The sequence below is a fragment of the Cupressus sempervirens genome, chromosome 2, assembly GCF_028749045.1.
Source record: "Cupressus sempervirens isolate cs-2001-9-10 chromosome 2, ASM2874904v1, whole genome shotgun sequence".
Taxonomy (NCBI): Eukaryota; Viridiplantae; Streptophyta; class Pinopsida; order Cupressales; family Cupressaceae; genus Cupressus; species Cupressus sempervirens.
Genome location: NC_143119.1, coordinates 55,673,270 through 55,699,670, shown reverse-complemented (window position 1 = coordinate 55,699,670; position 26,401 = coordinate 55,673,270). Strand labels below are relative to the sequence as shown.

General features: G+C 36.7%; 1 protein-coding gene across 4 annotated transcripts in view; it reads right to left on the bottom strand.

The window, feature by feature from the left end:
• LOC149571036 (serine/threonine-protein kinase 12-like) overlaps positions 1-26,401 on the bottom strand; it is a 352,869-nt gene that overhangs the window by 25,897 nt on the left and 300,571 nt on the right. For all 4 annotated transcript variants that reach the window (XM_089808374.1, XM_089808379.1, XM_089808382.1 and 1 more), the window contains exon 11: positions 16,022-16,113. In XM_089808374.1, coding sequence (XP_089664500.1) covers positions 16,022-16,113 — 92 coding nt within the window. The remainder of the gene's footprint in view (positions 1-16,021; positions 16,114-26,401) is intronic.

Here is a 26,401-nt window from a genome sequence, read left to right as displayed (position 1 = left end):
TTTTCACTTGCCTAGGTTGTTTAAAGTGTTGAGCAATCCAGTATTTGTCTCTTATGCTCTCAGGTTAAGAGCATAGCCTCAAAACCTGAAAAACAAAATTCATTGCAAATCTGGCATGTAAAAGGGAACTATACCTTTCAATTTAGAGGTCTTTGATAGATTACTACATTGACCCATTCTGTTGTAAACTTCTTTGTCCTCTATAAGCCATTGGGCAGTTTAAGACTCAAGATATAAAGCAAAAAGATAAGGAAGACAAATAGTTAACCAACAAATCTCATCTCATCCTCATTATCACTGTCTTCAAATTTAATTTCCTTGTCTTCAATCTCATCATCAATGACATAAAGACATTCCTTAGGAGATTTTTGACTTGTAGGGTCTAGAATTAACCTTAGGTTCTCTTGTAGGACATCTTGATGCAAAATAATCAATTTTCTTGCATGAATAACATACTAAATGTACTTTGCCTTTAAATATTCCCTTACCTCTTTGTTCTCTCTTCATGATCAAAGATTCAATTCCATCCATCTTTCTTTCTTCTTCAATTTCCTCCCAATCCTTGGCATTATCTCCAAGGTTTCTACTACTAGTGCTTACACTCTTTGTTAGTACCCTTTTATCCTTATTTACACTAGCCTTAATTGTAGTTTAAATTCTAGGTATAGAATCTCTTAAGTTTGTAGTTTCAAAAGCTTGTAACTTACCAATGAGCACATCCCTGTCAAAATCCCTTGATGAGAGAAATGAATTCCTCAATACCATTGAATTTATTCTCATAAGATGGTGTCAAAGATCGAAGAATTTTCTATACTACCTCATCTTCTAATATAATTGATTATGTGCCTTTTATTCACATGTGTTACAATCTCTGTAATCCTTTGTACATAGGCTCTGATGGTCTCATCTTCCTACATTTTAGTATTTTCTAGTTCTATAACTTGGACTTCTTTGTATATTCATCACCTTAATACAACTTTTCTAACTTAGTCCAAATATCATGTACTAAATCAAGTTCTTTTACCTCAATAAACTATGCTTCAAATAATGCAACAATTAATGCTTCTCTTGCAATCATGTTATACTAGAATTGCTTATTTTCCTCATTTGTGCATGAAGACAACTCTCTTTTAGTTTTGAGATCACTCTTCTCCTCTATGATAATCCAATAATCAATTCCCATATATATCATATGTGTTCTCACCTTGTTCTTTTGACTCTCATAATCATCAACATCAAATTTAGGACTCTCCTTCTTGTATGCCACTATAGATCTCCTTAAGCTACTAAAATTCCTTCTTAAAGATGACTTGATGCTCTAATACCAATTGTTAAGAAGTAACGTCCATAGGTGGGTGAATAAGTTGTAAGACATTATATTTAAATCCTGTAAGGACCCTTACTATAAAGGCCACTGAAACCCTCAAAATGAACTAGGAATTTTATTAAACACTTGGCATGTAATTTACGATAACAATAACAATATTTAAAATATGACAATTTTCAGGTTTGTATGTGAATACTAACATGGATTGAGGACAGCATATAAACCAGTATATCTAATCCTAGCAATGCATGCAATCTGATTGTAAGGACTATGTACATCAATGACTGAATATGAGATCTTAGTGGACTATCACAACCAAGTAATTCAGTTTACATCATATCAACCTTTGTGCATAAGACAATACAATGCTTTGAAAGAATATCACTGTTCAGATTTGGAATGGTAGATGACTGGTTTACAATATCTGATTTTTAATGGACTGTCACAGCTATGCAATGGCAGATCATAAATGATAATGACTGATTATAAAGACTGTTTTCTGAATTGATATGGACCATTACAATGAACCTAGGACAATAACAAAACCTTACAATGCATCAATCCAATTACAATGATGACTGATTATAACGCATTCTGGACTGATTCACCAGTAACTGTATATATATATGCAATTCTGTGCAATTTTTGGCAACAAAACTCAATCACTAAGCAATGTATAAAAACCTGGAGACGCTGCCTTAATTGCTGATGAAAGCTGATGAAGAAGACTCCTCAAATCTGTCCAAACTGCCCTCCAACTGTGACAAATCTGCAACCCTGTGCTGGTTGTACCAGGTAGCTGAGAGACTGCGATTTCAATGTCTGAATTTTTTGTATTTTTTTCTGCTGACGAAAATGCCCTAAACAGGGACGCCTAGGGTTGTTTGATGATTTCCCAAAGGCATAAAATTAATCTCTGAACTGTTTGTGAGATACGAACAAATTTGTGACCCGTGCCCTAGTTCAGCCCTGTTATGTTCGGCCCTGCTATAAAATAATCTACTTGGTAATGGGTGCCGAATTTGGTATGATCTGAAACGCCTAGGGTTAATATATAACCCCTCCAATGCATAAAATCGAACTCCAAAGGGATAGGAAGATATGAGCAAAAATGTGTGTCGTAGGCCCAGATATGGACTTCACAGAAAAATGCTGAATTGCTTCCAAACCCTTGTCACATGCTTCACCAATGCTAGGGAAAATCTGAAACCTTATTCCAATCAAAATAAACCCTTCAAACAATTTCTCAATGAAGTTCAAATGAGATGGCTGAATACCAACTCCTCAACTGCAACAATTCAGGTGATATTTCACACCCTCAAAGTCGCCAATCCAAGGGAGTGATTCGTTCCCAAAGATCGAATAATTTGCAGACCCAAGAGGCTACAAATTGCTCCACAATGAAGAAGTAGAAGAAATCTCAAATCCCAGCATGTCCAAATGAGAGGCCCAGCCCTCTATTTATTTACTTTTCTAAGAAGTTACTAGAACTTCTAGAAACATCCTTTATAAACTCTCATTATAATGCACTTTTTATAATAAAGTAACTTTAAAAAATAAAAAGTGCAACTCAACTTAAAATTATAACATGTAGGCCCCAATAACACATAATAATGAAATAAAACCTCTTAATACTTCTTCAAAAGCATAATATGACCATCTGATCCGCAACATTGACTCTCTCTCCACACCATTTGCCTACGAGAGTCTGGGATAGGCAAATCCATGTTTAATGCCATGTCGAACTAAAGAGGGGACATTACAGTCCGCCCCTCCTGAAATTGCTTGGCCTCAAGCAATCTCAACGCCGGGTGCTGCAAAATAGCTTCCCCCTCCCAAGTAGCATCCTCAACAGGTAGATCTTTCCACTTAACCAAGTATTCTCTGATCACTCTTCTGCGAAGCTGCTTTTCTCTGCTTTCCAGGATGGACTCTGGTACTAAAATCAATTTTCCCTCATCATCTAAAGGAGGTAATACTGCAGAAGGCACCACATTCTGACCCAAAGCCTTCTTGAGGCGTGACACATGAAACACATTGTGCACTCTGCTGTCTGCGGGAAGCTCCAACTCATAAGCCACCTCACCAACTCGCCTGATAATTCTGAATGGCCCATAATAGCGTGGCTTGAGTTTCTCTGCACCACTCTTCTTAAGAGTAGATTGCCTGTATGGCTGCAACATGAGATAAACCATATTGTTTACCTCAAAACTACGCTCAGTCCTCTTCTGATCTGCATACTGCTTCTGCTGGTTCTGAGCTCTCGCAATATTATCTTTGAGAGTAGCAACTATGTCCTTACTCTCCTGTAATAATTCACCTGCACTGGGTACCCGGCTGTCGCCCAATAACAAATCCAAGAAGCTAGGTGCTTCATAACCGTAAAGTGCCATGAAGGGTGTCATCTGTATAGTGAGGTGATATGTAGTATTGTAACAATACTCACAGAGATATATCCATCTGACCCAAGCTCGCTGCTGAGCTGCTACATAATTCCTTAAATACCCTTCCACCCATTTGTTCACAATCTCTGTCTGACCATCGGTTTGTGGGTGATAGCTAGTGCTGGGTGTAAGCTCCGTGCCACATAACCGGAATACCTCCTGCCAAAAGTGACTCATGAAATGGCTATCCCTATCACTCACAATGTTCCGAGGCAATCCGTGCAATCTGAAAACCTCCCGAAAGAAAACTTCTGCCACCTGAGCTGCTGAGTGTGTAGTGGTGACAGGAAAGAAATGAGCATATTTCGTTAATCTATCTACCACCACATAAATACAATCCCGTCCTTGTACCTTGGGCAAACCTGTGATAAAGTCCATGGATATGCACTCCCATTTCCTGTCAGGGATCGGAAGTGGCTGTAAGAGCCCTGCCGGATAGGTGTGTTCTTGTTTGTTTTGCTGGCAAACAAGACACTCTCGAACATACTGCAAAACATCAACTTTCAGCCCTTTCCAAGTGAACCGCTCTCGAACTGATCTGTAAGTCTTGAAGTACCCGGGATGGCCTGCTGTCGGTGAGTCATGAAATGCTCTCAAGATCAGTCGCTTAACCTTCGATCCTGGGACTAGGTAAATCCTGTTCTTGTAAATGATTAAATCATCTACAAGTGTGTATCTGGTATCAATCACTGTTCCCTCTACTATATTGGAGGCCCATGTATCCCTGGCATACTCTGCTATAATCAAATGTCGCCAATCCTTTGATATCTGAACCATAAGAGTGAGGTGTGGCCTTCGAGATAGAGCATCTGCAACAACATTCTGAGTTCCCTTGACATATGAGATGTCAAAATCATATGCCTGCAACTTACTTACCCACTTTTGTTGGCGATCATTCAGGTCCCGCTGTCCCAAGAAATGCCTCAGACTGTTATGATCAGTTTTAATACAAAACTTGCTACCCACAAGATATTGTCTAAACTTGGCCAAAGCATGCATGATAGCCAACATCTCCTTATCATATATACTGAATGAACGCTCGGGTCCTCTGAGTTTCCTGCTCTCATAAGCTATGGGGTGCTTATTCTGCATAAGTACAGCACCTACTCCCTCTCCAGATGCATCACATTGAAGCTCAAATGGCTTCGTGAAATCAGGTAGTGCTAGAACTGGGCATGTAGTCATTATCTCCTTAAATCTCATAAAACAGTCCTGTGCCTTCTGAGTCCACACAAATTCCCCTTTTTTCAGTAGATCTGTCATGGGAGCTGCATGTCGCGAATAGCCACTGACAAACCTGCGATAGAAACCACATAAACCAAGGAACCCCCTCAACTGTGTAAGGTTCTCTGGTGGAGGCCAATCAACAATGGCGCGAATCTTTTCAGGATCCATCTGCACTCCATCTGCACTAATGATGTGTCCCAAATATAATAGCTCGGTCATCCCTAAGTCACATTTGGACTCCTTTGCATACAAGGACTCCTTCTGTAGAATGCTCAACATTGTCTCCAAATGCTCTAGATGCTCCTGCCATGATCGGCTATAGATCAAAATGTCATCAAAAAACACCAACACGAATTTCCTCAACTGATGGTGGAAAACTCTATTCATAGTGGACTGGAAAGTGGCAGGTGCATTGGTCAGGCCGAAAGGCATGACTACAAACTCAAAGTGCCCACAATGACATCTGAAAGCAGTTTTCTCAATATCCTGTTCACGGACTCTGATCTGGTGATATCCTGATCTCAAATCAATTTTCGTGAAATAACAAGCCCCATGCAATTCATCTATCAATTCATCAATGCGAGGAATAGGATACCTGTTCTTAATGGTTCTCTTATTTAATGCCCTGTAATCACATCCGAAGCGTTCCATCCTTCTTTTTTACCAAAACAACAGAAGATGCAAAAGGTGACTTACTTGGTCGGATGTGCCCCATAGCTAGCAACTCCTCAATGGTCCTTTCGATCTCATCCTTGAGTCGCTTTGGATGTCGATATGGTGTGATCATGATAGGTTTAGCACCTTCCTCCAGCTCAATAATATGCTCAATGCCTCTATCCGGTGGCCTGCCTGGTGGAATCTCACTGAATACCTTTTCGTACTTAATCCTCAATTTCTGAATATCAGGATGATATTCCGCCTTATGTTGCTCCTCCTGTGTAGGTATCAAAGTACAAACTGCTGCCCACTCTATATCATTATGCCTAGTTAATCTCTCCAGCCGCCTAAATGAGATAGTCCTGATGTCTCCATTACGGATAGCCTTTAGCACATGAGTCCTACCATTCATTTCAAATTGTATCTCCATATCCTCTAATCTCAGAGTAACCACCTTCAATGAATGTAGCCACTGCATTCCAAGTACTATGTCCATGTCACCCATGTTGACCACATGATAGTCCGCCTTAAACTCATAGTTGTTCAGGCGCATAGGTAGATCTCGTACCATCCTGTCACAACGAAGAGTGTACCCATCAGCTACCTTGACTCTTAGTCCCTCGAACTCCTCAGTAATGAGTCCACGCTTCTCCACGAATCGTACATCAATGAAATTATGTGTGGCACCTGTGTCCAACAATGTAATAACCTTCTGCCCAGCCAAGACTCCCCGAAGTCTGAAAGATCCCTCTCTCTGGATACTAGACAGTCGTGCTTCCTGTAAATGTAGCTCTGTTTCCTGCTTTTGCCCTGCACTGCCTATCTCCTGCTCTCCCTCTGCTTCATCAGGATCCTCATCATGATGTTCCGAACCATCTGAATCTGATTCTTCGTAATAAGCCCACATTGCCCGGTAGGCCTTCCCTTTTGGCCTCATAGGACAGTCATGGCCGTACTCATACGGTCCTTTGCAATAGAAGCATAACTTCTTCCTACGCAAGTCATTAAGTGTCTCCTTGTCCAGTTTCTTACTTTCCTCCCTTGGTAGCTGCGCCTCTCTATGAAAGGGTTTCCTGTCCTTATCTTTTCCTGAAGGGAAACTCTTTGCCTGAAATTTATTTTTAGAAGCTGAAGCGGAATCCATGTCACGAGCTTTCTTAATGGCTTCTTGCAAAGTGGGAGGGTTGAGAGCTTTAATCCACCCTCTCAACGGATCAACTAACCCATCCATAAATAAAACCAATAGCCTCCGTTCGGATACATCTGTTACTAACACTGCAAGTTTCTGAAACTCCGAAATGTATGTTTCCAATGATCCCCACTGTTTAAGCTGAGCTAACTCCTTGAAATGGAGTTCTGGATCCTTCTTATCAAATCGTTCAATCAGCCTCTCCGTGAACTCCACATATGAAGTAATGTGTGCATGACCCATAGTGACCATACCATGATGCCACCACTCGTGTGCTAACCCATCCAAGTGAATTGTTGCATACTTAATAGCTTCTTCCTCGGACATAGGGTTCAATTGAAAGTATGTGTCAAGCTTTTGAACCCAAGCTCTTGCTGTAGACTTTCCCGAGCCATCATAATATGGTAACTGTAGTTTTCCTACTTTCTTTCGTAGCTCATAGCTTTGAGTCCTGTCTTGTCCACGAGGCATATGCTTCATCCGCACATCCATATACTCTCTGAAGGTGATTGCAGCTGTAAAATCTGGACCTCCTGCTTCCCAATCTCTCCTCAGCTGATCCTGTATGTCAGTGATCTGGGGTTCTGGTACCGGCTGCTCTGGAGCCCTAGGAAGGAACGTAGGAATCATAGGCCTCGAACTCACTGTCCTAGCTTGCTGGGGTGTATGACCGAAATTGTTCCCAATTTGTTCGCCTCCATTATGTATCTCATCCTGATTATTCCCATTCTGATTATTTCCTCCACCTATGTTAGCGTTCAACCCCATTTGTCGAGCCATCATCTGCATCATAAGCTCCATTCTTTGGTTCTGTTCCTGTGCTCTCTGTTCTGCTAATCGCTGTCCCTGTGCCAAGGTGTCTAATAACTGTAAAAATATTTCCTCTCGCTGATCTGGACCGGCATTCCCGCCTCTATCCATATTGTGGTCATAGTCTTGATCAAAGAATACTTCCCCTGTGTCTGTATGACTGGATTCTATGTCTACCTGGATAGATGAGCTAGACTGTTCGCTCTGCAGGTCTGAAGTCCTATCTTGTCTTGCTTTGGTATTGCGGAAATTATAATGCCTTTGTCGCATGCTCTGATTTTAGTGTTCTGACATTTCGTCAAACACTTTCCCAGCTGTTCCAAATTCCCGATAAAAACCTCCACAGGATGGCAGGACTTTGGCTCTGATACCACTGTAAGGACCCTTACTATAAAGGCCACTGAAACCCTCAGAATGAACTAGGAATTTTATTAAACACGTGGCATGTAATTTACGATAACAATAACAATATTTAAAATATGACAATTTTCAGGTTTGTATGTGAATACTAACATGGATTGAGGACAGCATATAAACCATTATATCTAATCCTAGCAATGCATGCAATCTGATTGTAAGGACTGTGTACATCAATGACTGAATATGAGATCTTAGTGGACTGTCACAACCAAGTAATTCAGTTTACATCATATCAACCTTTGTGCATAAGACAATACAATGCTTTGAAAGAATATCACTGTTCAGATTTGGAATGGTAGATGACTGGTTTACAATATCTGATTTTTAATGGACTGTCACAGCTATGCAATGGCAGATCATAAATGATAATGACTGATTATAAAGACTGTTTTCTGAATTGATATGGACCATTACAATGAACCTAGGACAATAACAAAACCTTACAATGCATCAATCCAATTACAATGATGACTGATTATAACGCATTCTGGACTGATTCACCAGTAACTGTATATATATATGCAATTCTGTGCAATTTTTGGCAACAAAACTCAATCACTAAGCAATGTATAAAAACCTGGAGACGCTGCCTTAATTGCTGATGAAAGCTGATGAAGAAGACTCCTCAAATCTGTCCAAACTGCCCTCCAACTGTGACAAATCTGCAACCCTGTGCTGGCTGTACCAGGTAGCTGAGAGACTGCGATTTCAATGTCTGAATTTTTTGTATTTTTTTCTGCTGACGAAAATGCCCTAAACAGGGACGCCTAGGGTTGTTTGATGATTTCCCAAAGGCATAAAATTAATCTCTGAACTGTTTGTGAGATACGAACAAATTTGTGACCCGTGCCCTAGTTCAGCCCTGTTATGTTCGGCCCTGCTATAAAATAATCTACTTGGTAATGGGTGCCGAATTTGGTATGATCTGAAACGCCTAGGGTTAATATATAACCCCTCCAATGCATAAAATCGAACTCCAAAGGGATAGGAAGATATGAGCAAAAATGTGTGTCGTAGGCCCAGATATGGACTTCACAGAAAAATGTTGAATTGCTTCCAAACCCTTGTCACATGCTTCACCAATGCTAGGGCAAATCTGAAACCCTTATTCCAATCAAAATAAACCCTTCAAACAATTTCTCAATGAAGTTCAAATGAGATGGCTGAATACCAACTCCTCAACTGCAACAATTCAGGTGATATTTCACACCCTCAAAGTCGCCAATCCAAGGGAGTGATTCGTTCCCAAAGATCGAATAATTTGCAGACCCAAGAGGCTACAAATTGCTCCACAATGAAGAAGTAGAAGAAATCTCAAATCCCAGCATGTCCAAATGAGAGGCCCAACCCTCTATTTATTTACTTTTCTAAGAAGTTACTAGAACTTCTAGAAACATCCTTTATAAACTCTCATTATAATGCACTTTTTATAATAAAGTAACTTTAAAAAATAAAAAGTGCAACTCAACTTAAAATTATAACATGTAGGCCCCAATAACACATAATAATGAAATAAAACCTCTTAATACTTCTTCAAAAGCATAATATGACCATCTGATCCGCAACATTGACTCTCTCTCCACACCATTTGCCTACGAGAGTCTGGGATAGGCAAATCCATGTTTAATGCCATGTCGAACTAAAGAGGGGACATTACAAATCCAAACTTTTGAAATTGATTGTTGACAATTAAAATAACTTAGCACGACAATAAGAAACCATACACCATAACACATTGATTTGTTGACTAGCAAAACCCATGATTAGAGGGAAAACCTTAGTGGAGATGGTACCCACAAAACAATTTATTGATATATAAATTCGTTGTGAGAGGATGTGACCTTATTAGGAGGCAAATATAGTTTATTTAGTACAACAATCCTTGTTAAATGACATATCCCTGTTAGGAGACCTTCAACCCTTGTTAGAAGGTTCTAACCATGTTAAAGGTTGATAAAAATAAGTAGACCCATTGTCTAAATGATCTGACAAAAGTGAAAGGTAGATCTTTTAGGACAACATATCCAATAAGCATCTTTTAACTGATTTGCAACTTGCCAAAAAAATTCCTTTGAAGTTCATCAGGAATTATTACTTGGCCAACCGAATCAAACTTACATACCTAATTTTACACTTAATCAAATAGACTTACCAATTATAAATTCTTTAACCTATAAAAGTATTACCAAATTATGCAATCAATTAACATGCAAGACTAGATGTATCTTGAAAAAACCTAATTAGGATGAAAACTATAACGTGAGAATGATGCCCACAAATATTTGTATAAAATAGAATTTATAAATAGAACTTAGCCAACTAAAGTTGCCACACATCAACACTCCCTGTTAGCTAGGAAGGATAAACACAAGACATATATTACATCATTGGTAATATTAGGAATGACAAGATTTAAGGATCTCTTTAAACAGAAGATATCCATCATTTTGATATTACGTTTGATATCATGAGTAATGTCTCCTAGAATACATGATATTCACCAATTACTCAAATGTATGATATCACATGTGATATCAAGAGTATTGGCCTCCCAGAATATCAATGGTATTCACCAAGTACTCAAATTAAGGTTTGATATCACATAATTCAAGTTATTGTAAGATCATCATGGTACACTAACTTCTGCAAATACAAATGACATCATTTGGAAGTCATCACTTCCTCATGATGTACACAGGGGGTAGGCCCATTAAGTCACATAGTCATAAGATATATTCATGAATTATAGTCCTCTTGACTACTCCAATTTATAAGAGTATCCATATCAAAACGGTTTACTCTCTTTGAATCAATAAGACCGAGATCACTGAAGGTTAATTGAATAACATCCTCAGTCTTCTCCCTCTTTTTGAAGGTTGACTCTAATAACATGTCAGGATCCCTCTGAATCTCAATCTTCATTTTCCCGCAATAACATTCTCGAAGGAAAAGATCAAGGCAAATAACTCTTAAAGTACATATGAAATTAAATAAAGAGTAGACAAATTTAATACTCAATGAAATAACATCTTATCATTAAAAAAAGTCCAATTCTATTCTAGACATATGCAAGTTATCTCAAGTTTCAAGTAACTCATTCTACTATTCAATATTTAATCACTTATATTATGATTTATAATATTAAGTAAATAACATTCTTTGAAAAATAGTATTCTCATGAATTTTCCATAGATATGTATGTATGTATGTATGTATGTATGTTATGTGTATGTGTATGTATGTATGTATATGTGTATGTATATGTATATGTATATGTATATGTATCTACATATTACATATACATATACATATACATATATATATATACATATGTATATGTATGTATGTACATACATACATACATATATATATGTATATATATATATATATATGTATATGTATATGTATGTATATGCAATATATAGATACATATACATACATAAATACATACGTTTTAATTTCATAACATAAAATTAACTTAAAATATGTCTTTACCTTTCCTTGTACCAAGAATTATCTTTGCCCTCATCTCTCTTAGATAGCTATCGGTTGATGTCACAATATCACTATGATATGAACCATTTGTTTAATACACATTAGTAGTCCATTTACACATTGCCAAATTTTGATAGCGATGGTGATCATCATTTGGAGGGGAATATTCCTATTCACTCTCCCTTTTTAAATTATCTTTCTGCAATGTTGATGGAGCAAGTATTCTTTAGGAACTATTTCTCCTTCCCCTTTTATAGTCCCTTATATCTCCCACGTCAATGGTGTCCACCGATTGAGATAAATACTTTTCTAATCCCTCTACCATCTTCAAGGGCCATATGGGTTATGCATTCCCATTATACTTTTATACTTCTATAGTCATTGACTAAAGGGTTGAGTCAATTAGGGCCATCCAATTTTTTTATTCTTTTTAGAAGTAATTATCATTCTTTGTGATACCAATTTACCATATAAACTTCCACTAATATATGCATCTGTGAGTGCACATGGCCTATGAGATTCTAGGGAGGAAAGTCTTGGATTCAAACTAAATTTAACTTTCCCTTCTAGCTAATGTTATAAAAGTCACAACTTCTCATATGTACTTTACCCACTATATCCAAATCTTGTGTTTTATCTAAATCAAGGAGATTAATCTAAAGTTTAGTAACCATTTTAGATTATCAATGGGATGCTTGTATTAATAATGGATGTGTATGTGTGTATATATATATATCAACTCCTTCCTTACTAGTGACCATGAATGCAATCGAACCATCTTATCTACACACTGCTGGTATTCCTCACTCAGTCTAGTTGTATCTATATCATATTGGATCCTTCTCGTCTTTAGTAGTCTACAATCATAGTCGTTATCCAAGTTGATGGTATATTCAAATTTTCACATAGATTGAACAGTAGAATATTATCTCCGGTCTAGTCTTCCACCCTTCGTTAGTCATTATTTTGCCCGAAACTATGCCTATTGTCTTAGATGAAATATTTCTATCCTTATAAGCACAACCATTGGGAATATTTGGTGAAGTTATTCGAAGATCATGGGCTTTCCTTGGTGGGATCATTCTTAGAGTCAGATGCCACGTAGCCACGCTTGAGATCCTTGACGGCCACATTCTTGACATTGAATCCCACATTGTCATCGGGTAGTGCCTCCTGCAAGGCTTCATGGTGCATTTCCACAGATTTAACTTCAATTGTCAGTCCAGTTGGTCTGAATGTGACCACAGTACCAGGCTTGAGGACACCAGTTTCAACCCTTCCTACTGGCACAGTTCCAATACCACCAATCTTGTACAATTTGTGTTTGTATCTATGGTTATATTAATCCCATTTATTCCTTCAAAAATTCCATCATTCCAATATTCCCCCAAGCGAGGTTCACCACACAGCTCCAAAATACATAAGTGACCATCATGAGTATTTTCAACGTGTTTTAGAAAAATTCCTTTGTTTCTTCCAAGTGATACCTCCACGCGATAAGGGATGAGATTTTGTCTCCGTGCATCCATAAAATCATCCTCATTTGCCATAACAATAAAATCGCCATCTTCATCTGTGCCTGGATCACTGGTTGTACTAAAACCCTGAGATGATATTATTTCCTTGATATCAAATATATTAATAGTCATGCGTTTGATAGTGGTTGTAATTTGTGTTCATTCCTGCCTCAGAATATTTTCACCAAATCTACAGATATGATTTTGTATCCTTGACCGTGGTCCACTGCTATTTATATTCTCTGATATATATAAGTTCTCAGTTATTGTTCTTTATTTTATTAGTCACTTTTTTCAATCCACCATATCTCTCGTCAAAAGATATATTGTATGCTCAAGTTTTCTCAGTAATACAGTATTCGATGTGATTATTGAATCCTGACGAATCAGAAATAAACCAAATATAGGTTGAATTAGTTCCATCTAAGATTCTTTTTGCCTATATGTTATCTTCATACATGTGTTTTATCAATATAAATATTTTCTAACACACCGAATTCAATGCATATTTGCATATATCTTGTAAGATAAATTGTTCAGCAGATTGGCGACCACTATCTCGCACACCCCTCTCAGTGGCTAAGTCAAGCATCAATGACCCATATCTAGCATAAATAGAGAGCTTGACCATCTACTGTAGCATATCAACTGATCGACAGTAAGCTGTCAGTGGTCATCGCAAATGACAGTGCTTAAGAAAATATGCAAAATCTAGAATAACAAATAGCAGCAGGAGTTTTGTTTTACTATTGACAGTTCATCTTCCAATCTCACAGAGATAAAACAATTTGGCACTTCATCTCATTCACACTTTTGAAATTACTCTGGGTTCTATGGGGGCTTGGGCTCTATATTTAAAGAGCTGGAGGTCCCATGATAATATTTTGGGGGGCTAAAGCTTAATTTGAAATCTTTTCCTATTAACTAGGAGCCCTTACTTTTTAGTTGAGCGGATGCAAAGGTTTGGGGGGGGCTGGAAACAGCTCCTACCATTTAGGGAAGAATTCTGCCACTTGGCAAGAACCTACCTTTTATTTTCCTTCCAAATTGAAATCACCCTGCCAAAAATTCTAAAAACAACAAATTATATTTTTAATATTTCCTTCGATTTAGGAGCTAATTTTTTAACGCAGATTTATATGTAATGCCCATAAGACCGCTCCCCTTTAAATATTCCTAAAAAAGCTAAGCGGCACCTGCTCTATTTTTAAGCAAGCGGGTGCCATGGGACCCCAGCCTTATTACTCATCCCAATGAAATTCACACCACAATGTATTTCCCATGGCAGGTATTAATCTTAGGTATAGAGAAAATCGTGTTCCTTGTGTCAAGCAGTATGTGTGAAATCTATTGACTCACGCTAGGATTTGACATTTATACAATATCCTTGGTCCACTTTGTTTAACTCAGTTTGCGGACGAGATGAATAAGATTCTCTCCCAACTACAAATTTTAGTATGCGTCCTTCAATGATACTATTCGCTGAAGATGTATTGAATTCACATACACTGCAACAATGCCTAGATGCATTAGTGTCTGACAGAATGGACCCAGTGCTTCTTTAGCAAGACCCTCGATGATTTATTTTAATCCTCCTCTTAGTGGAAGACGAGTGTCTGAGGCAGAAACTATTCCATGGGTAACAATGAAGTGTATTTTCTCAGATCCGCTTGGCTAGAGTTTAATTATGGTTCACATCTGGTAGCATGGTCTTGTCTGTGTTCACCAAACTTCTCATGGCCTCCAACAACTCGTAATACCAAATCCGAATTAGGCTCTGATACTGTATTGAATTTTGGAAGATCTGCTGCAAATGTACTAAGCACTGTCGGTATGTGTTTTCCAAATGGAAGCAACCTTTCTTATAAATATATATATATAGGGAGGGAGGGAGAGAGAGAATGAGACTAATCGATGAAAAGACATGTCCCATGAAGGCACATGTTTATTCATTAATTAGATAATTAATATTGTATAAAATTTAATCATAGTTATATACATGTATATATATAAAACAATAAGCTTATATCTTATATATGATGAACACACATATATATATAGGATAAAGACATTCAAATTGACTAAAACTTTAACACATGGAAACAAGAAAAAATCAAGAAAGAATATCCTATCTTAGTTTTAGAAAGAAAAGCACTTTAATCTTTGAAAGGAAATTGTGAATTTCTTCGAAGGAATTTAGCAATTTTTTCTTATGTTGAAGAAGGAAATAAAAAGGGCTTTTTCTATGTTGGTGGAAGCTTCTTCCAAAAGTTTTTATAGTATATATACATGTTGCTTGTGAAGGAAAAGTGTGTGAGAGAGTATTGAAATATCAAATTGTCAAATGTAAATTGCAAGAGCATTTATGATAGCAAAAACTGTCCAAATTGTTAATCGTTTTTCTGAGCAATAAGATTAGTAACATCTTGTCCCATGAAAGTTTCCTTGATGATTTGACAAGGTTTTACCATGTAAATCAGTCTTTGTGTTTTTCTATTTTCATTTTATTCTCTTTATTATTTCTTCGCAACTAATTTGTGCTCCAATATTTAGTCTTCTAGGGTTTATGCTTTTGATTCGACAACAAAAATATATTGTAATTTGTAGTTTAATAATTTATCAATAAGTAACTTCATCATCTTTGAATGTGAGGGAGTAAATAACTTTAAACACAAGTTATGTTTCTCAATTATAGTTAAATGTTGCATAATGCATTGCAAGGCCATGCTAAATATTATTGTTTTAAACTCCAACAAACACCATCCTTACAAACCTAATGTTAGACTGTTGCAATTCTATTGTTAAATGAAGTACTAAGAAACATAAGATACATTTCTTTGAAAAAATAATTACCCACTGAATTAAATTTGACATTTATTTTTTGTAAAAAATAATATTTACAAAAAATTAATTGAATGAAGTATAAGATACTCACTTCCTCAATATTTTAGGGCATTTTCTCTTTTTGAATTTTAATTCACCTTGACATATATCATCAACTGAATGGGGAGGATGTCCCTCAAGCATCTGTAAAAATAGAAAATAGAGTTAAATGGAGTTTTTCATGTTAACTATTAATAGTTATGTATAGATAGGTGTAAAATAATTTAACATCATTATATCATACTAGTTATGCCATGCAATCTATAGAGTAAAAATGGAAATGTGCACAAGTTTTGAATACAAAAATAATGTTAACATTCTTTCACTTTGTCCCAAGGGTCTCCCATGTTCTCTAATCCAATTTAATTTGCATGAATTCTCTATCCTAATCATTTTTTTAAAACATATCATTTCCACCTTTAAAAGCACTTACAGAAGAAGTCTTAGACTCGTATAATATAAATAAATATTTTTCCTAATAATATTCTCTATGTTCAATGGTAATGTTATTTTTAGACATTTTTAGTTTTCTCTAAATGTTATTTTTAGTAATAAATTGTTAATATTTGATGGTAGGGTGTGTGCACCAAGATGGTGTACAAAAAAGTGGACACTACCCAAAAAAAACGCAAAAAATGTTAATAACCCGATAAGTTATTTAAAATTTCAAAAAGCGGCTAGGCTTGGTATATATGAAAAATAAAACCCAATCAGGTTTTATATTTTCAAATAATAAAATCAGGTTTTGAAAATAAAAAACTAAATTCAAAATCCGGTCAGGTTTCGAAGAAGTAAAAATGAGCTCTATTCTGGAGGCCATAACTTTCACATTTGGAGTCTAATTGACTTTGTTCAAAATGTGTTGGACAGGTATTGAAGAGATATATAACATTATGGGACAGAAATGATTTTAGCACATCAATATTGTGTTTTCCATTCATTTGAATCAAACATGATCTAAAATAGGTAGTCATTATTTTCCAAAAATGGAGCAAATAGGTAGATACAAGTGCTATCATATTCCACCCCCCCTCTCTCTCTAACACACACACACATCCACTCACTAACTCCTAACCTCTCTCTATCTAACTCATAATCCCCCCCCCCCCCCCCCCCCTCTCTCTCTCTCTCTCTCTCTCTCTCTCTCTCTCTCAATCCTAAGATCTCTCTTTCATACACACACATAATTATTAACTTCCAATATTTCTCTCTCACTATCTCTTACTATTTATTAACCTCTCTAATTCTCTTATTGACTCCTAACCCTCTCTTTATCTCTCTCTTATTTAGAGAGATTGATAAATTAAGTTTTACAAGTTAGAGAGAGGGGGATTATTAGTTCATGAGAAAATGTAAGATATTAGGTGTTAGTAAGAGATAGAGCCTGGTTGTGTGTGTGTGTGTGTGTGTGTGTGTGTGTGTGTGTGTGTGTGTGTGTGTGTGTGTGTGTGCGTGCACGCGCGTGTGCATGTGCACGTGCACACACACATGAGAGAGAGAGAGAGAGAGAGAGAGAGAGAGAGAGAGATTATAGTGAGAATGGGAGACAGAGGATTTAGAGAGAGGTTATGAATTAGTGAGAGATTGAGAGAGCTTCATATTTTGTGTGTGTGTGTGTGTGAGAGAGAGAGAGAGGTTAGGGTTTAGTGTGAGAGGGGGGTTATAGGTTAGAGAGAGAAAGTTGAAAGGTTAAGAGTTATGAGTTAGAGAGATGTTACTAGTTTGTGTGTGTGTGTGTGTGTGTGTGTGTGTGAGAGAGAGAGAGAGAGAGAGAGGATGGAGAGTATGAGAAAAAGATATTGGAGAGAGAAGGGGATAGGATGGAGAGAGAAAGAGTAGGGTATAGAAAGAGGGAGAGGGAATAGGACGAAAGGGAGTGTAATAGAGAGAGGTTAGGAATTGGTTTGAGAATGAGAGAGGTTAAGAGTTAGTATGACACATGGATGAATGAAGAACTAGGGCCAATGGCACACCCAACTATTCAAACTAGGGATTGATTTGGATAACTAGGGCCAACAACACACCCATCTATTCAAGCATAGTCAACACAATGCAAATAACAAGAAAACAAACCACATGGGAGACAGAGGAAGAAAAAAATGCCTACACACACACACACATTCATCCAAAGTTCTATAACATGCCTAGCTGTAAGGCCTTCTGGGTTACGACCATGTATCAACTCAATCACAATCTTCGATGATCCAACTTCGCATTCTGCTCCTACTCTCTACCTCTAAGTTTTTCTTTAAGAAGCTAACCAAAGTCTCTTAAATACATGCACAACCACAAGTAGGCATGTTGCAAATACAACAACTTAAACTCCCAAATTAAATGCTAGGCTAAGCCACAAGTCGGCTCCCAACAAATATCTAATATCAAATTAAATGCAAAGGTCGGCCTCGCTAAAGGCTCCATGAAATACTAACACTCGGCATTAAAACGAGCTCGACATCCACTAAACGCTCAACAACCACACGAACTTGACAACCCAAGATCACTCAGCAACCACATGAACTCAACAACCAAAGAACACTTGGCAACAACTATGAACTCGACACCAACCAAAAAGCTTGACATCCACTAAACGCTTGGCACCCATTGAAAACTCAACAATGCAAGACTTTGCAACTCAGCATAAACTAGGAAAATTGAAAACATGCAGGATAGCAGTGCAACCCAGGATGCTCCTACATCATACAACCAGGGTAGAAAGAAATAATTCTCCTGAATCATGTAAGTGTCACAACCCAAGCGGAATCCAACTAAGATTGACAAATCCATGTAGCATCTTCATTAGGTCTGTTTTTCCATTTTACCAAATACTCAAAGTAGTTTTTTTCCTCTCGTGCTCTTACCAACTCTTTATTCTAGTGTTTGTTCAACTTCTTCAACCTTCTTCTTAGGATAATCGTCTGACACATCCACTTCATCTTCTGACTCATATAAATCAGCAATATTGAATATAGGAGATATATCCATGTCATCAGGTAACTCAGCTTCATATGCATTACCACTGTCAAACTTCTTCAGGATCTTATGAGGTCCAAACTTCTTTATCTTCAACTTACTATATGTTCCAATAGGAAATCTCCATTTCTTTAAAAGAACCATCACCTTATCACCAACTTAAAAATCATGATGTCTTATAGACTTATCAGCATTCTCCTTATACTTCTGTTTACTTTGTTCCAACCTCAACTTCACTTCCTTATGCAAAGACTTCATAAAATCAAAAAATTCTTCCCCTGCAACACTTCTCTTTTCTTCACCAGTAACATCCCTCAAATCTGATAATCCTCTAGGCTGGATTCCTATGACAATCTCAAAAGGTGTTTTTCTTGTACTCTTATTCACATAATTATTATATGCAAACTCAACTTGTGCCAACACTACTTCCCAATTACTTAGCTTAGCTCCAACTAAACATCTCAACAAATTACCCAAGCTTCTATTCACAACCTTTGTCTATCCATCTATCTATGGATGGAATGTAGAACTAAACTTCAATTCAGTACCCATCTTCTTCCACAAAGTCTTCCAAAAAAACCAACAAACTTACTATCTCTATTAGAAATAATACTTCTTGATAATCCATGCAATCTCACAATTTCTTTGAAGAAAAGCTCAACAACATGCTCAACATCTAATGTCTTCTTAAAGGTATAAAATGAGCCATCTTATAAAATCTATCCACAAGAACAAAATATATAATCATACCCATTCACTGTCTTAATCAATCCAAGAACAAAATCCATACTAATGTCACTCCAAGGTTTCTTTGGAACAGTAATAGGTGTATACAAACCAATATTCTGACTTACTCCTTTTGCAGCTTGACAAACTCCACAACTCATTACAAATTTCTGAACATCCTTATACATTTGTGGCCAGTAATACTTATCCTTCAGCAAATTCAATGTTTTGTTAATACCAAAATGTCCAACCAATCCACCACCATGTTTTTCCTTAATCAACCTTAATCAAATTTACTCTCATAGAACTTCTAAGGATACACAACTGAATTCTTTTGAACAACATGCCTTCTTGAATGAAATATTCATCATACATATGTGATCTATTAGATTTGGTGCTCTGCACTCTCTCCATGCCTTAGAAAAGTTAGGGTCAATATCATACAACTCTTTCATGTTATCAAAACCAAGAACTTCAACCTTCATTTCAATCAAGAAAGAATGTCTTCTACTCAATGTATCAACAACTCTATCAGTAACTCCACTCTTATGCTTAATAACAAATGTGAAACTTTGCAAATACTCAACCCACTTCATATGCCTTTGATTCAATTTATGTTGACTTCTCAAGTACTGTAAATCTTTATGATTAGTATACAATACAATCTCTTTAGGAATCAAATAATGTCTCCACTTCTTCAAGGCTTGAACAATAGTATAAAACTCTTGATCATATACATAATACTTCCTTTTAGCATCATTCAATTTTTCACTAAAGAAAGCAATAGGTTTACCTTCTTGACTCAATACAGTTTCTATTGTACTACCACTTGCATCACATTCAACTTGAAATACCTTATTGAAATCATGCAAAGCTAGTATAGGTAATTCAAAAACTTTTTGTTTCAAAGTCTCAAAACTGTTATCAACTCCATGTGTCCACTTGAATTCTTTTTTATGTCCTCTCATTGTTTCAATCATAGCATTGCAAATAGAACTGGAATTCCTTATAATTTTTTTGTAAAAACTAGCCAAACCATGAAATGATCTTACCTCACCCATATTCTCAAGTGTAGGCCATTCAAAAATTGCTTTTACCTTCTCAGAATCCATCTTCAAACCATCAGCTAAAATCACAAATACCAAATACACAATCTCTTTTTGCATAAAAGAACATTTTTTCAAATTAATGAACAACTTCTCCTCTTTCAATCTCTGCAATACTTGTCTAACATGCTCAAGATGTTCTTCCTAAGTCTTACTAAATATTGAAATGTCATCCAAATAAACAATCACAAACTTACCCAAGAATCTTTTCAGAACTTCATTCATTAACCTCATGAAAGTACTAGGTGCATTAGTCAAACCAAAAAGCATAACCAACCATTCATACAAACCATCTTTTGTCTTAAAAGAAGTCTTCCACTCATCACCTTCTCTGATTCTAATATGATGATAGCCACTCTTCCAAATCAATCTTGGTAAAATACTTTGCTCCACTCAAAGAATCTATTGTGTCATCCATCCTTGACATAGGAAACATATATTTCACTGTGATCTTGTTAATAGCTCTGGAATCAGTACACATTCTCCATTCTCCATTCTTTTTAGATGCTAATATGACATGTACAACACATGGACTCACACTTTCTCTTATCAAACCTTTCTGAAACAACTCATGTACTTGGAGCTAATTTTAAGAGGCAGAAGGCTGCTGGTTTGGTAGAGGATGGATGGACTACAGTAAAGGGAAAAAAGGTCAAGCCATCCAATCTTGCTTTTGATATGGCACTACAGTCTAAAGAACGGTTCTAAAGGAAAAATCTGAAACCTGACTTTTGGCCAATTGTCTCTGTACTATCTTTTAGCCTTTAGTTCTTTGTAGTGTGTCTCATCATGGGGTTTCAAGATCCCAGTCAAAAACTATTTTGTGGCTTTAGTGTTCTATTTTATTTGTGTTGCCACATAGGTCACCTTTTGTTTGGTGACTCGTTTTGAACCTTCAGTGGTTGTTTCGTATAGGGTTTAAGGTACCCTTCAAAACCTATTTGGGGTTTCAGGTGCCCGCTTAAAGCCTATTTGTGTGGCTGAAGAGTATTGTGTTATCTGTGATGCCACTCTGGTCACTGTGTCTTGTTAGGTGACCTGTTTCACCTTAGGTTTGATGTTTTGTTTGGTTTGGGCTTCGTTGAAATTTTTTTGATTTGTAAAGGGTTTCAAGCTCCCTTCAAAACCTGTTTTTCTTATTAAAAACAACTCATGTACTTGTCTGTTAAGTTCTTTGTTCTCTGTAGGTGTCAATCTATATGGTGCTTTATTCAAAAAACTAGCTCCAGGAATCAAATCCATACAATGACTTATACTTCTCATTAGAGGTAAACCATTAAGTATATATTCTACAACAATATATTTATATTCATTCAACAAATTTTCAATTTCTTCTAGTACTTGGCTTCTATCAGGTTTTGCGGCTCGGTCACCATTGTTTTTTGTTACTTAGTTACTATTGGCACAACTTGGCTTCCTAGGAATTATAACAAAACACACGTGATTCTTTTTTATTTCCTTTTCAAATTGTTTCCCATTGACCATGCAATTTTTCACAGTAGTACAATTAACCTCATCGGGATTCTTAATCAAAGGTAACAATATTTGCTTCTTCCCATTCACCCAAAGAATATATTGATTCAATCTTCCATCATTTATAGCATATCTATCATATGACCAAGGTCTACCCAACAAAATATGACAACAATCCATAGGCATAATATCACATAAGAAATCATCAAAATAATGTCCAATCTTGAACTTCACAAGACATTGCTCACTTACCAATATCTTATGCTCATTTTTGATCCATGAAACATGATAGGATTTAGGATGCTTCAGCCTCTGCAACTGCAACTTTGTAATCAACTCTTTTGATGCCAAATTTGTCAAACTTCCACTATCAATGAATACCTTGCAACATTTTTTAGCCATCTTACCTCTGGTTTTGAAAAGGCTTCTCCTAAGGATGGGTTCCTCATCACTTCCCTTATTACATAAGGTTCTTCTTACCATCAAATTTTCTCCAGCCTCGGGTCGACATAGTGAACCCTCAATGTCTCCTTGAATTACAACATTTCTGTTACCTTGCCTACTTTCATAGGATCTACACTCAAAGGATCTATGCCCTTCTTTTCCTTATCTAAAACAATTACCATGAAAACCACCTCTAGAATAAGAATTTCCTCTTCCTTGGTAAGAACTAGTGCCTCCTCAGTAAGAATTACCTCATTTCCATTCATTCTTGTTTTTACATCACTTTTTCATTCAGACTTCCCTTAATCTTGCACAAAACTATCAGATCTGCCACCTTCTCCATAAGATCTACCTCTACCTCTACCTCTCTAGAATCTACCACCTCTACCTCTTTGTCTTTGTTCATGCTTCTTTGTCAAGATCTCCTTGACTTTTAAGGCATACTGGTATGCTTCCTCTTCACTTTCCAATTTCACAAAACTTATTTCATGTCTTGAACTCTAGATCTCAATCTATTTAGATACCTTGGAATCTTCTCAACATCATCATCCACATTTCTAGATCTGATGTCCAATCTATAGAATTCCTCAGTATATCCTTCACACTTATGTTCCTTTGTCTCAAATTTTGCATCTTCCTGAACAAGCTAACTTGGTAATCAACATGAAGAAATTTGTCCTTTACCTTGTTCACTATCTTCACCTAGGTTCTAATCTTTGCCTTTCCTCTGCTTTGTCTATTAGTTTACAAATGCTCCCACCACAGTGAGGCATGTTCTTTCAACCTTGTAACTGCAATTTTTACCATCCTATTGTCAGGACTATTTTCACACTCAAAGAGCTCCATTTCAGAGTCCAATCCAACACAACATTGGTGTCCAATTTCTTATCATAAGGAACAACTTCTACAACAGGCTTTGAATTTGCAATAGACAATACTCTCAACAACCTTGCTTCATCATGATCTTCTTTAGGTTTTGGATTAGGGTTTGGTGCTACTACTTCATCATTACTTACATTATCAAGATGTGCTCCTCTCCTCTGGGCAGTCTCTACAACATCTAATCTGACTGCAATTTGTCTCAATGTATCCAATATTGCATTATCAACATTTCCTCTACCTCGAACCATCTTTGCAAATCAGGTTCCTGCAAGATTGTAACCCTCTGCAAGTCGTAGGCCAAATCCTCATATTTGCTACCCCACAACCAAATTTACTTAGGGTTCTACACAATCCAATCTCCACAAGGACAAACCTCGAGTTCTGATACCACCTGACACAGGGATGAATGAAGAACTAGGGCCAACGATACACCTAGCTATTCAAACCAGGTATTGATTTGGATAACTAGGGCCAATGACACACCCAACTATTCAAACCACTTGCACAGAGTCAACGCAGCGGAAATATCAAGAAAACAAAACACAAGACAAATAGAGCAAGAAAACAAATGCCTTCATATATATATATATATATATATATATATATATATATATATATATATATATATATATATATATATATATATATATATATAACATGCCCAGTTGTAAGGTCTTCAGGGTTACAACCATGTATCAATTCAATTACAATCTTTGATGATCCAACTTTACATTCTACTCCTACTCTCTACCTCTAAGTTCTGCTTTAAGATTCTAACCAAAGTCTCTTAAATAACTAATGCAGGAGCATCCTGGGTTACATTGCTATCCTGCATGTTTTCAGTTTTCCTAGTTTTTGTCGAGTTGCAAAGTCTTGCATTGTAGAGTTCTTAATGTTGAGTTCATAGTTGTTGCTGAGTGTTCTTTGGTTGCCGAGCTTTTAGTGGATGTCGACTTCATTTTAATGTCGAGTATCAGTATTTTGTGAAACCTTCATTTGCTGATTTTTCTATGTTTGGTTTCCTAGCGAGACTAGCCTTTGCATTTAATTTAATATTAGATATCTATTCTGAGCCGACTTGTGGCTCAGTCTAGCATTTAATTTGAGATTTTAAGTTGTTATATTTGAATAGGCCGACTTGTGGCCGTGCATGTATTTAAGAGACTTTGGTTAGAATCTTAAAACTGAACTTAGAGGTAGAGAGTAGGAGAAGAATGTGATGTTGGGTCATCAAAGATTGTAATTCAGTTGATACATGGCCGTAACCCAAAAGGCATTACAACTCGGCATGTTATAGAACTTTGGATGTGTGTGTGTGTGTGTGTGTGTGTGTGTGTGTGTGTGTGTGTCTGTGTGTGTGTCCTCTATGTCTTGTGTGGTTTGTTTTCTTTTTGTTTCCGCTATGTTGACTTTGTGCAGGTGGTTTGAATAGCTGGGTGTGTCATTGGCCCTAGTTATCCAAATCAATCCCTGGTTTGAATAGGTGGGTGTGTTGTTGGCCCTAGTTCTTCATTCATCCCTGTGTCATAGTAAGAGAGAGATTAGGAGTTAGTGAGTGAACGAGTGAATGTGTTTTTGTGTGAGAAAGAGATAGAGGAAGTGAGAGAGATGATAGAAAGATAAAAACTATGATAATACTCTTACCTACCTATTCGCTCCATGTTTGGAAAATAATGACTGCTTGTTTTAGACTATGATTGATTATAAACGATGGAAAATAAAATCTTGATTTCCTACTATTATTTTAGTTGCATTATGTTGTATATCTCTTCAATAGTTTTCCAATGCATTTTGATTGGAGTCAATCAAAGTTTGAATGTGAAAGTTATGGCTTCCAGAGTGGAGCCTATTTTTATTTCTTCAAAACCTGATTGGGTCTTGAGTAACCTGATCGGGTTTTGCATAACCTGATTGGGTTTTGAATAGATTTTTCATCCTTAAAACTCGATCGAGTTTTGTTTTTAATGTATTTTTGCTAGGCTTGGTAACCAAGCCTGACCGCTTTTTGAAATTTCATATAACAATTTTTTTACATAGATAAACCAATCCTATGACATCAAAATTTTATTTTCCATTAATTTGAATTAAGCATGGTTTTGGTAGAATGGAGAGATATGATACCATATTTTAGGTAAGCATGAATGCCATGGTACAATGGGGGCTAGGACCAACCAAGACACACCATTTCATAATCGCCGATCTCATAAGAAAGTGTATGAAGCTTCTTGGCTAAGAATTCATATCGTATTGAATTGTGTGAAACTTCAAGTGGACAAATAGTGACCACTGCATATGTTGCTTTGTTGTGTAAGCCTAGGAACTTGTGAAATGCAGGATCTATAATTGCTCCATTTTGTCTAAAATCTCTTTGTACTAGAGCAACTTATTATTGTTTGTCTAGAATTCATCTAGGACATGTTTGATGATGAGTTGTGAATCACCAAATACTTGTATCTTTATTATATTCCATTGGGTTTTTGTTTTCATTCTAAAGATGAGTGCGTCATATTTTGCATTATTTGTGAAAGGGAGTTGTTGCTTGAATGACTTGGTGATGTAATCAACTTAAGAAGTGATAGAAGCTATCCATTCCCCCAGTCCTCAATCTATGTAAAAATTGTCAAAGTATAGTTTCTAGGTGGTTTTCTCTTCACCTAGGTAGAGGTGTTCATCTAGGAACAACATGACTAGGGGGTATGCATCAACAAGTGGTGCCTCATCCAACTAATTTGTGATGACTTGTCCCTTGACTGTATTTGTGATGGCATATCCATTGAAGCTTGTATAGATAATTTCAAAACCTACAAGCTTCAACAATTCCTAAAACACCA